General features: G+C 40.4%; 2 protein-coding genes across 2 annotated transcripts; both read left to right on the forward strand.

Annotated features, from left to right (window-relative positions):
* The first annotated feature begins 541 nt into the window (after positions 1–541).
* Positions 542–10,794, forward strand: LOC122823223 (homeobox protein Hox-B3a-like). The gene is made up of 3 exons (XM_044102628.1): positions 542–885; positions 5,436–5,772; positions 9,577–10,794. The coding sequence occupies exons 2-3, from the start codon at positions 5,529–5,531 to the stop codon at positions 10,143–10,145; spliced, it is 813 nt and encodes a 270-aa protein (XP_043958563.1). The 5' UTR covers positions 542–885; positions 5,436–5,528; the 3' UTR covers positions 10,146–10,794.
* A 181-nt stretch (positions 10,795–10,975) lies between these two features.
* On the forward strand, positions 10,976–13,142 carry hoxb1b (homeobox B1b). Its single transcript, XM_044102627.1, has 2 exons — positions 10,976–12,013; positions 12,168–13,142. Exons 1-2 carry the CDS (start codon positions 11,104–11,106, stop codon positions 12,464–12,466), a joined length of 1,209 nt encoding a protein of 402 aa, XP_043958562.1. The 5' UTR covers positions 10,976–11,103; the 3' UTR covers positions 12,467–13,142.
* Positions 13,143–13,167: the final 25 nt, after the last annotated feature.

Raw genomic sequence — 13,167 nt, forward strand, 5'->3', positions numbered from 1 at the left:
ATTTATTAGTGAATAAATGCCATTTCAAATGCTTAATTAACATTTTCCTTTTTGTCTTTTTCCTGGCAGCTTGGACAAAAGAAGAGTGGGATGGGATGCCTTATGGTGTCACAGGCCAAATAAATAAACATTTATAAAGTTCTATTGTAGGCATTATTCAATGTATAAGTGCTTAATCAACAAAGCAATGTGGATTTGATGACATGCTCATTCAGGTTGGTTTGTCAATATTTATTATTGCAGGATGAATTAATAAACCAGCAAGAGATTTTGCAACAACCGAACCTCCTTGTCAAAACTCATACTGGCAAGCATGTTTGCTTTTTACAATTTGCAGTTTTGAGACTCTTTGCTTTATTACAAGATTTACTGTTTTTCAGGGTTTTGTCAGCAGAGACAAATGACATTGTCACCTGTATACACCCTGTAGATCCGAATTTGTGTAAACATAGAGTCACAAATTCCCATCTTGGGGAGCATGCAGGCGCTGACACCTCAACTTCAGCCGAAGACGAATAAAGGAACCTATCAAGAAGCTACAAACTTGCCAACATTTCTGTTTGAATTTCTACTAAGCTGTAGGCCATCAGTGGAGTTTCCCCCCCCTTTTCTCCACCCCTTTTTCTCTCTTTCCTTTTCTTACGCCACATTGTTAGTGAATATGACATCTGGGAGAGTTGCAGGGCGAGCCTTGAATGTGGTCATTGTTCAGCACATCATTTGTCACGTCCTTTCTGTCTGTGGCCGAGGAGGAGTTGCAGTTTGCAGGGTAAAATGTGAAGAGGAGCTCGACCAAACAGCTACAACCCCAGTCCTCTGGAAGGAGAATCTGTCCAGAGGAGAGGAGAGGAAGATGACGAGAAAGAGGAAGACTGCAAAACAGAAGTAGGTTTGCAAAAGTGTTTTCTAACTCGTTTAGAAAGTAAATTACAATCTAGCTTACAGTTAAATGAAATTAAGCAAATTAAATAAAACAATTATTTGACTGTATTCAGTTTAATTTAAATCACCATTTTCCATGCTGAAATTTTACAGACTATTAGGAACTGGTTGGTAATGCCATTTAGTGCAGAAACGTTTTTGCTGTAAATATTCTTGTAGGGGTTACTGACTAACTTGAAGATGTTGTAAATCTGTTTATTTGCTGTTCTTAAAAGGCTCCGAAAGTGAATCTGCGTTGCCTGTTTATCAGTGCATTAGTTTATTTATTACCTTGCTCGTGTTGTCGGTGGGAAATCGAGTTGCTGCCACTGTTGATTCAACTGTCCCTGGATTAATTCAGAGCAATGAATCGCCTGTGCCTGCAAACACGTGGCCCCTCTGCAGCTAACTGACAGCGGAGGCTGCAGAGAGCTGCATTTGTCAGCGGGCCCTGCAGGCTGGATGGAGGCTGCTGGAAAGTGCCCATGTCCAGCAAACATCAGACAGTGAGGTGATGAGCTCAGGAACGCTGACTGATAACTACAGTCTGCTCAGTGTGTGTCCAGAGCCGGCCTAAGGCATACATGAACTAAGCTTCTGCTGGGTGTCCACAGGCCAGCAGGAGACCAGTCCTTAAGAGTGAACATAGATTCCAAAGCTTCAAACTTCTGATTACCTTTATCCTCTATCAGCCGACTTTTAAATTCACCTTACGTTTTTCTGACGACTAAATTCTTTACAATTCGACATTTAAATGTATTCAGGGTTTGAAGAACTGACAGCTCAGCGGTACAAAAGCAAATCCTTCATAGATTCACACAGTCGTGAATTTGATGACATCATTCCTGACCTTTGCTTCCGTGCTGGAGTCAGGGGTGTCTCCAAAAAGTCTTCATCGGGCAGCCAGACGGGGGGCCGTCTCACAGAACATCAAAACCAAAAGCCACAGCAGAATTAGCAGGGGTTTTACTGCGATGTTAACATTTCTTTTCATAAAAAGATAAACGTTAAAACTTCTTGAACTTCCTCTGTTATTTTCTCCAGCTTGGGGGGAGGGACAGTTAATTTATAGGGGTAGCCGTTGACCCCTGTGACCTCCTGGTGGTTCTGCCTGTGGCAGGAATCACACTGTAAAAATAGGTCGGAGAAATAGCATTTTCTCCACCATTCATTTACTGCTATTTGTTTAATAATTCATGTGACGTGAACAAACCTCATTCTATTATTGCAATATTTATAGTAATACTCTTCACATGCTAATAAATTGGCAGAATCTAAACTGTTGCATAGACACTTTTGTCATGAAATGGTGTTGTGGTGACGGTGAGGCAAACGCAGTAGAACCCAGATGAGGTGAGATGAGGGGTTTAATGGAACCGAAAAAACAGAAAACACAGTCCACAGACCTGGCAGCACTGCTGAGCGGAAGGCTGAAGCTCACTACAGGTAGCAACAGGCGATACGAGGACTCGACATACACAGACGTACACAGACTGACGTAGACGTAGGACCCGACGAAGACAGACACACACAAGTGACACTAAATACACAAGAGGTAATCAGGGAACGAGACACACCTGGGAACTAATCACGGGGAGACAGGACAACACAGAGACTCAGACACACAAGAAAACTAGAAATAAATACACAGGAAAACACAGAACACAACAACTTTAGAATCTGCTTTGGGGCCCATAGCTTGAACCACCTCTGCTTGTACTAATAGAAAGACAACTTCTATTTGTGGGTCCCACATGAATAGGAAATGGTTGAAAACTGGGATTGTCGGGAAACTTGATGGCTTCATGTGAACTGACTCAGTAGGTTTGACTTGGACATCTTTGGGTAATAAGTATGACCCACATTGGTCAATTTGAACTGCTAAAACCTGCTTAGAGGGCCAAACTTAGTGAACACAGATGAGTCCCGTACCAGCCGCTCATTGTGAGCCAAGGCGCATTCAGTGGCAGCCCATCCAGACCCACATGGGGCCCACATACACATGTTGACTGGGTATTTGTACAGAATCAGATCAGCACATCTGCACCATCGCCGTCACCCCCAACAGCCTCCGCGACCTCCCATACATCAGCAGGCGGTTTATTTTCTAAACAGCGCACTCATTGCCGATTTTCTTTCTGTTTTTATGGCAGCTTTTATAGGCCATCAGCAAGACGTATGGATTATTGACCAGTCTGGCTGCGAACACATGTTTCCCGCGGTGCATTCAGCATACATTTTAGGCAAACACGTTTCATTTTGATTTTATTTGGGGAGTTTTAATGTTTCAGGGCTGAACCAAAAGCGACAAATTGAACTTTGCGTTCGTGTCACGAAACAAGAGCGTTTATAGGATCGATACTGTGTTTTTTTTTCTATTAAATGTCATAAAAAAAAATCCTCCCACAGAATAAACTGGAAACATGACGCACAACGCAATCGATTAAATCACCATACCATTTGTATAATTAGTGGTTTTATTTTATTTTTATTTTATTTTATCAATTCTTATTCACCAACTGTAAGCGTTTAATTGTGGCATATTTTGCAAAACATGTTTACCTTCCACAATAAAAGTCTGTTTGCAGAAAATATATTCCGATGGTTGTTGTGTCAGATTGCTCTTCTCTTTGACCAATTTCGGTTCGGAGATCAAAGGCACCAATTTGCATTAATTAACGCTACGTGGTTAAATATTACCTTAAGGATCCAATTAAAACCACGGAGCAAAACAAGAGCGAGAAAAAAAAAAGAAAATAAGAAGAGAGGATCAAAGCAGCGCCGATCGATCCGCTGCAGCAGCCTGACTGTCACCGTGCAAAGCCAAATCAGCAGCAGTATTACAGTATCAACTTCTTTCTGCACGGAGACTTTTTAATGGACGCCGCTGCGCCGGCCGCCTCTGCTCTGTCTCCACTTTAATGCTTTGAAATGGGCCCATCTGATCACTGATTTAAATTAGCGGATGGGGAGAAGGGCTCGTTATGGAGAGCGTGTGTTTCTTCTTCGGCCCTAAGCGGGAGGCCGTACATGTAGGAAATATTGATTATAAATAAATAAATTCAGACATTTAATTCGACTAAAATGCCCTAAAAGTAGTTTATTTCACAAGGTAAATGATATTTAGATCAGTGCTAAAAATATTTGGGATGTTCCGTCTCCTTTTTTTTTTTAAACTATTTTTATTCATGTCAAATTGTTACTATATTTGATACAAAATCCCTCTTAATGGTCTTATCGCAGAGCTATCGCCATACATGAAACCGAGCTTGCATAATCAGCAGAAAGGGCTTCTTTTTTTCCACGCGCGCACACACACACACACACACACACACACACACACACACACACACACACACACGCTCCCGCGCGCAGTGTGCAGATTAACAGCGCGCGCAGGGCGGTCTGAGCTGCAGAAAGAAAAACCCCGTGTCCACTCTGCTGCTCTTCACCCCTCATCCACCTGCGCCTCTTTCTCTGCTCGGGGTTCATCCTGACCTGTTGGGGGGAGTTTATTTTAGTTTACCTTTTTTTTTTTTTTTTTTTTTTTTACTCGCTCCTAAAGGTGTGAGGAGTCCTACGTGTTTTTGTTTCCCGCGCCGGAATGAGTGCTGAAGGTAAGGCAGCCGAGCTGTTGTGCCTGGGTTATGTGTCTTTATGATTTACGAGCCTGACTCCAGCCGCGGTTCAACCAGAGTTCATAAAGCTGCATGCCTCCAGACTTATTCTCTCGCTCACTCACTGCATTTTCCTCTCCTCTTGCTCAAAAATAATTTGGTTTTGTATAATTTCGGAAGAAGGGCGAATTTAATTTATTTTTTTTTCTCTCTCTCTTTCTTTCTCTTTGGGTCGCTGCAAAAAAGATGGATTTTTATCTTAGTGCGGGGCACAAACCGTGCAGCTTCTGCAGCACAGTGTAGACATTTGTATAATTTTGCATTTGATGGATGACTTTTTCTGCAGATTGTGATATAACATTTAATTTTCCCCCGTTGCAAACAGATCTATTCTTTAACAGAACAAAGGCTGTTATTTTTAAGGCCTAATGTAATGTCAGAAAACACCGCGGAGAACACAATAAAGCCTCGTTAATTTTTAAATTGATTTTCTATAGAAATGTTATGTAACTATTATTATTGTATTTTTTCCTTTTTAAAGTTTTCTTTATATAATAGCAGATAGACACGCATTCAGAAAAACAGACCTCCTTATTTCTTTCCAGCGTTTTAAATATTATTTTAACCATATTCTAAAAAAAAACAACAAAAAAATAAAAAAATAAAAATTAAAAATGCATATTGCTTTCGATAGGAAAAGCAAAATGAAGGATTTGGTGTTTCTATTTAATTATTATTATTTTACTTATTTTTGTGTGTTTTTCAACCAAAGTCCTCATTTTGTCTCGCAGCCCTGCTTGCCATTCATGTCAGCTTACTATTGAGTTGATAAGATGGATCATTTAATCTCCTCCCTGATTCAGTCTTTCTTTTCTTCTCCCTCCTGGATCCTCTCAGGCCTGAAGCCTTCGGCTCTCTGGAAACCTGCCATGTGACATTTGGCTGCCAGCAGTGCACCAGAAGGTCAAAGGGGGCCGCAGTGCACATTTCATGGAAATGCAGAGCAACATCCACCACCACAGTTGCAGCCATCCTCACGGATTCTTCAGCGAGCCTGTGGACGGTGCGTCAGGTTTTGGGGGCTCCCGTCGACCTCCGACCCACCAGCATGCAGAGGAGCTTCCACGGAGGTCCAAATCGCAAAGCCCCAATAAGTTTACAATGAGCAAAAAGCTTTTCCCCTGGATGAAAGAGTCGAGACTGTCCAATCAGAATCCCCACAGGGGGGTTGCAGGTCGGTATGATGCAAAACACCGACAGCAATTGGTTTAAAAAGGCCTTTTCCCATTTACACTATAAAGGGAATTTTGAAATTACTACAGTGAAATGATTAAAATGTCAGTTAATTTATTTTGGAAAAGTGTCTTCAGTAACAAATCTTCTTTAAACATTTTAGAAAACGTTGATTCAGATGTTGGTTCAGTTATTCTCTTTTGTCCAGCAGAGAACAATAATATTTGGACTTCATGGAAAAGACTGCAGCTGAGAAGTTCTATGTATTGAAGCAACAATTTAAGTCTACATAGCATTAGAGAAAGCAAGCTAAAGTCAGCTGGCCTTATCAACTTCTTAACCATAACTGCAACACAATTTTCAAAGATAAATTATCTACAGTTTTACCTAAGACGATCTGAATATAGTTTTGACAGCTTTTTGCATTTGTTTCCTCATAATCGACACTCACCGTATGGCAGGGCGCAATGCTATTGTTAATAAGCTAATAAGGTGTTTGTTCTGTTGACATTAGCATACATTTGATTTAGATAGATGTTATATTTAAAAATTTTTTTTTTTAAATGCTGTTTCTCAACAAACTAAGTTGACTACTAATTATCAACCTTTACTCTGATATACCACAAATAAGACATTCCTTCTCAATACCAACAGGGTACAGTAGTTTGCGTACAAGCTTGTCTACGGCTTGTAAAATAGCATTATTGCTAAACTAGTTAGAGCTGGATGCAAACTTTTTCAAATCTACTCTAAAAAAGTGGTATCTGAAATTTTTTTTATAGTAGCTTCAGATAGATCTGCCATATTATGAGCAACGACAACCTCAGACTTAGAAACTCAGATTATTAGCATGCTAAATGAATGCTCACTAGCAATAAGAAGACGCAAAATAGCACTGTCACTAAACTAGCTATTGCGTGACAAAAAAGATTAACATCAATTCTAACAAAATAGCATTAGTCTTTGATGATAACCACAGCTAAAATCTGCTATTCACTTGCAGTGACTGCCTCAAAGTTTAGAAGCTAAGTTTGCTAGCAAATCTGACCTTAACATGCTAATTAGCACTGTTGCCAATTTAGTAAGTTTCATAACAAACTTTCTTAATCATAGGTCTCATGACAGTTCTTAATGCTTCTTAAATCAATATATTTATTCATAACCCAAACTATATAAACAGTTTTACTGCTTTTTTCCAATATGAGAAATAAGTACAGCTAAAACTGAACCATCTTCAGTTAAACTCTAAATAATTTATGAGGGCTTTGTTACAACAGCAAAGTAGCTGATGAAATGTAACCATTATGGCTCATTACAGAAAAAAACTATGTTTGACTAAGATAAAAATTTTACATGTTAATATAGTAAAATGAACAGCACAATTATAGTTGTCCATTAGTTTTACAAACACTTTACTGTGCCTTAGTCACAAAGAAGCTTTTTTAACACCCGAAGGCAAAACTGATAAGCAAAAATAATCAAAAATAGTTACAATTCAACCTAATTTATATTAAAAAGCCTCTTTTAGATGTCAGATTTGCATAGTTTCTGCTCAAAAGCATTTTACAAGAATTAGCCAAGCAAAAAATTATTCAAATTGTTCCATCAATTTAATTTATTTTACATCTTAACAGCCAGTGTTATTACTGTCAAACTAGCTTAAAAGGATTAATGTGGATTTAGTATCTTCTCAACAAGCTATGCAGGTACTTTTGTGTTTTGTTTTTAAGGTTTAGGTGGTCAGTTGGTTATTAATTATGCTGTAATGAGCCACATAAAGAAAGTGGTCATTAGACATTAGGTTAGGAGGAATATTTTGATGTTAATCAGAGGGAATTACATCAAAGTAATAACGTAATGGCCATCAAACCAAACAAACCTAAAGCAGCAACTACTATGATAATAATAAGATAATCATAATTAGCAAACATTCTTTCATTCAATAGCTTAGAGTAATTCTGGCATGCATTCTGGCCTTTAAAAGAAATGTTAATGACACTTTGCTTTTAGAACTCCCTGGCTAGATCAACCATCTTTTATTTAATTGTTTTGTTGTTTTTTTTTGCTATTATTGTTGATGTTGCATATATGAATGTTGTGTGACTAAACGGAGCACATGAAGAAAAGCCAAAAACATAAAACAGCTTCAAAAAAATATAGTGGCTTCAGTGTCTAAAACCTAAGTGTCAGCAATTCTAAATTAATCAAAAGGCCCACATGGACTTTAAATTCCACAAAACGACATGGTATGTTATTAAGGGATCATCCCCACAGTCCTCTGGTGAAGTTCTTCACTGTAGTCAAATTAAGTCTTATTTGTAGAAAATATGAAATAGAGTGGCACAACGAGACCTTGCTGAATCTTTGCAAGAACTGAGCCAGCCTGAGTAAAAAGCAAACTAAGCAGCTGCTTAGAGTCTCCAAGCCAGCAGAGAACCTGCAGGAGCTCTGTTCTAACACAGGTTAGGTTTCCAACGTTCTCTTTTATTAGACTATTAGTAATAATTGTGCAACCAAAGGTTTTATTCCTTGATATCTTAATGGTACAATATTTAAAGCAGTGTCGTCAGACCTTGAATTCAATGGTACAAACTTCAAAAGTAGATATATAAAAAAATGGATCTATGCAAGGATGGAATAGTGCTTTCTGTAACAAAACTGTTTCATCTGATGTTTATAGAGCACTTTATAACTTGATAACTTGTAAACCAATAAAATAATATTTATATGATTTAAAAGACATACTTCATCCCAAGTCCTTTTTTTTTGCAGTGTACCAAAAAATTATCTTTCTATTATTTGCATTAAAAATGGCATGTCAGAAACGATTTCTTCCCCTTTCATCACTCAATAAAGAAATATTTTTTCTGAGTGTTTTTGACGTTTGCAATTTATCTTAGATGATTCATCTTTAGTGATGAACCCCAAGATGTTCAGCTGAAAATGCTTCCACTCCATCACCCTAACTTTGCGCTTCCCTTCACAGATTGTCTATCAGAGTCAAATCAGGACTCTATGTAGCCATGCATACATATTGGGGTTGGAGATGTTGTCTCCATCTAAACAGTTCTAAATTCAAAAAAAAAAAAAAAAAAAAAAAAAAAAAAAAAAAAGGGATTTGAAATGCTGCGTTTTCACAAATAAAGGTTTCAGACATGCCAATGTTTTAAATGATCTTTTTTCAATGTTAATTAATTCAGTTCTGACCATTTTGTACCCTTTAGTGATCTTTGAATCAGATGCCAGTGTTCACTGTCATTAATAAGCCTGCCAGCATTTTTAAATATAAGGTGCACAACACAGGAAGTGTTCAGTCACAATTGACAAGCATGCAAAAAAAATCAAGATGCATCTGAAAAGAAAGCAAAGCACCACTGTAAGAACCTTTTTTATTATTATTATTATTTCAAGCTGTTAAATAAAAACAATTATTGATTTGTTACTCATCTGAAAGACAACCCTTTTCCTTCAAGCCCTCCTATCACCCTGTGAAGCAGTGGCGCCCTGGATAGAGAGCCTCACTGCCCATATCAAACGCCAATATTCAGATATGTTAAATTAGTATTTATGCTTTTTTACTGGTTACATTTTTTATACGTGTTCAAATAAAACATTCACAACTTATTTTTCAAGTGCCAACGCCTCTCATAGAAAGGAGCGCCACTGTTTCACCATATTAGGATGAAACTTCCACTTTTGTATAGTTTCTCCGTCCTATTTCAAGCACAGAGGTCACAGACACATTGAACCTTAGGACACGAATCTGTACTGCTGCTGTTCATTGGACATCTCTTTGGCTCCGCAGATTGCACCGAGAAGTCTCCTTGCTCGAGCCAGGCCTCCAAGCGCACGCGCACCGCGTACACGAGCGCGCAACTGGTGGAGCTGGAGAAGGAGTTTCACTTCAGCCGCTACCTGTGCAGGCCGCGGCGGGTGGAGATGGCCAGCCTTCTCAACCTGAACGAGAGGCAGATCAAGATCTGGTTCCAGAACCGGAGGATGAAGCAGAAGAAGGACCAGAGAGTGCAGGGCCTCGCCGCGACGAGCACCAGCTCCTGCTCCCCTCCGTCCTCCCCCTCCGCCGCGGGCAGCCCCACTCTGGCGAGCCTGGGTTATGTCCATCTGGGTGCTGATTACCAGCCGCCCTCCCCTTCGCTCAAACAGCCCCAGCAGCAGGCGTACCCGGTAGGATACTCCAAATATACAGCCCCGAGCTTCACGCACGACCCGCACTTTCACACGGCGCAGTACAACACGCAGGACAGCCCCGCAGACTCAAACCAGGGACTGGACGGCCACGGCGGGTCGTACTTCTTGCAGGCCTGCACACCTCAGGACAGAATCATGCAAGCTCCAAAACTGACTCATCTCTAGGATTTCTGCACGCAACGCTGATAATTATCCACTGGTTTTCAAAATAAGTATTTATTTAGAATTATCATATTCGGATTTATACTTTAAGCATGCTTCCTTTTGCTTCAGTTAGTCCATCTCAAAAAGCTCGAGATGCTTATAAGTACAAGTTGGCATTTAGGCAATTAAAAACTGATCATGTTAAGGTTCCAACCCATTATGCATGGTCTACAAATTACAAGGAGAAACGCTATACTGAATGGCAAATTCTTTGTTACGTTTTAGTTAATTTCTCTTAAGGAGCACCTAAACTCGGGCTTAACTGCAGAGCCCGTTTAGGAGGACTATTCTGCGAAATTCCCACATTATTATAACTCCTAAACAGAGCAGAAGAGGGGGAAAAAAGGCTCCGTCTCTGGCTCTTAAACGGGCCTTTGTTTCTTTTATGGCTCAAAATGGACCAAACAAGCTGTCAGCGTTTATAAGGAGTCGTGATGGATCACTGAATTCACTGCGCTGACTGTTTCAGGGACCATGCCTCATTCAGCCTCCGTGCTGCAAGTCTGACAAACACAAAAATGTAGATTGGGATCCCGGAGCTCAGAAAAAGCAACAACAAAAAAAAAAATACTATAAGAAATAAAACATTGCTTAAAAAAGAGAAACAACACAAACAGAAAAATACAAAGCTCTTATTAGTGCATTGGAAACAAAAATAATAATATATGTGAAACAAACCATCAGGTACCACATATAAGGTGCGACCAAATTATATTGCATTATATTTATTTACTTATTTATTTATTATTTGTGTTGTATTTAATCTTATTATTTTTTTCAGAATTATTTTAATTATTATTAATAGGATTGTTATTTGCCGGAAAAGTACTGCTATTGTCTAAATTGATTACACCCCCTTCTTTTTGTTTATTTCGGGAGATGTGGTACAATTCTTTTCTTCTTAGTTTTATCATGATTTATGTTGCGATTATTTCCCTTTTTTCTGTTGGTGCTCCTCTTTGAGGCACATGTGTCCTGGTGTTTGTGTTGTTATCAGATAGATGAGCCAGTCCGATTGAAGCGTTTGTCTTGTAAATGCGGCCCTTTGATGGACGAGCCTGCAGACTTGACGGAGTGCTGTGGCTCTTTTGCCATTGGTGTTTGGCTGGTCACGTGGTGTGGTCAGGAAGGTGATATGAGGGTGGAAGGTAGCTTTTTTTTTCTTTTTCTTTTTTCTTTTCCTTTTTTTTCTTTTTTTTTTTACAGCTTTGACATACTACCTAAGGTCAGGGCACAGGGAGCGACCATTAATGACGGCCCGCTCCCGATCAGGTCTAAAACAAATCCACCAGGCCCAGGTTCCAGGATGAACTCCTACTTAGACTATCCGGTATGCAGTCGTGGAGCAAATATTTTCAGCGCAAAAGCCGGATACTCCAATTTAAACCACGGGTACGCGTCGTCCAGCTCTTGCGCAACAAGTGATAGTTACGCACCGGACGGGTGTTTGGTGCCTCACCAGGCTCCGAGCGTCCCGCTGCACCACCAGCAGCACGCCAGTCTGGATCTGCAGTTTTCAGCAGCAGGAAACCCGGTGTACGGCTCATCTCTAGAGTACGGACATCACCAGTTCGGCCTCGGCCCCGACCAGGACCGGAGCTTCGTGCACGCACAGGCATCCCCTCTCGGAACGAGCGTGGGTCCTTACCCCGGGGACGGCTGCGGCCCAGGCCAGTACGTGCAGTATCCGGATCAGCGGCAGCAGGAGTACTCAGAGAGTGTTTACAGGAGGCTACCACCCCAGTGCAAGGAGAAAGACCAGGAGCATGTGGAGGAAACTTCTAAAACTTTCGACTGGATGAAAGTGAAGAGGAACCCCCCTAAAACAGGTCGGTGGTTCTTGTCACTGGTGCGTACAGCCCAAAGCAATGCGATTAACCCTCACGTTTTCATCTTCACCCCTCATGCTTCTTCAGCTCCATGACTTCCATGTTTCTCTCCATCCATCAATTCACCCCTTCACCCCCTCACCTCTCCCCACAGCTGTTCTGTCGGAGTTCGGGGTTCCGGGCCAGCCCAATGCGATCCGCACCAACTTCACCACCAAGCAGCTGACGGAGCTGGAGAAGGAGTTCCACTTCAACAAGTACCTGACGCGGGCGCGGCGGGTGGAGGTGGCGGCCAGCCTGGAGCTCAATGAGACGCAAGTGAAGATCTGGTTCCAGAACCGCAGGATGAAGCAGAAGAAGCGAGAGAAGCTCGGCTGCGTCCTGGCCAGCAGCACTCCACCGGAGAAACTCTCTGAAACCGCATCCACAAATACTAACGGGGAGAAACTATGAACTGTGATGGGACTTTTCTTCATTTTTTTTATTTTTAAAGCGGTTTTCCACGTTGGGCTTCACCATTCCCTGGAAAAATAAATACTCAAAGTGCTTGTGGACTTATGAATCTTAGCAGTATGACTCACTGCTGTTTTCCCTCTGAACTGGGTTCTTCTTAAAAATATTTACATCGATTTATTTTTTATTTTTATTTTTACCTCTCCACCATGGGCCCAAGCTGTGCTTTGTGTTGTGTCACTGATCTCCTCAGTGTCCTTGTTTTGCACTATTTATTTACAGGGTATTTTCCAACACTCCTTCAGATGATATAGCTTAATAAAGACTATGAAATATTAAAGAGTAACATTGCAGTTTTTGTGTTTGTAAAAGCTGACTATGTCTTCATATTTAGTCTGGTTTGGACCTTTTTTTTTGATTTGACAGATTTTTGTATATGCATCAATCTGAGGATTTTTCCCTGATTGTCTCTGACATCTGCAGGTCAAATGCTAAGAAGATCAGATTTTTTGTTTGTTTGTTTGTTTTCTACACTTTTTATTAAACCCGTCAAAGCTCAGAACTCCTGCAACTTTCAACAAACAGCATGCACTTGTGGAGTTCAGTAAATATCAGATAAAGTTTAGGGACATACCCATTAAAAAAGGGATTGTGTTGTAATTCCCTAATTTTCTACTGTATTCTGCCTCTAAGTACCTGTG

Source organism: Gambusia affinis, linkage group LG20 (genome assembly GCF_019740435.1).
Source record: "Gambusia affinis linkage group LG20, SWU_Gaff_1.0, whole genome shotgun sequence".
In the NCBI taxonomy this organism is placed as follows: Eukaryota; Metazoa; Chordata; class Actinopteri; order Cyprinodontiformes; family Poeciliidae; genus Gambusia; species Gambusia affinis.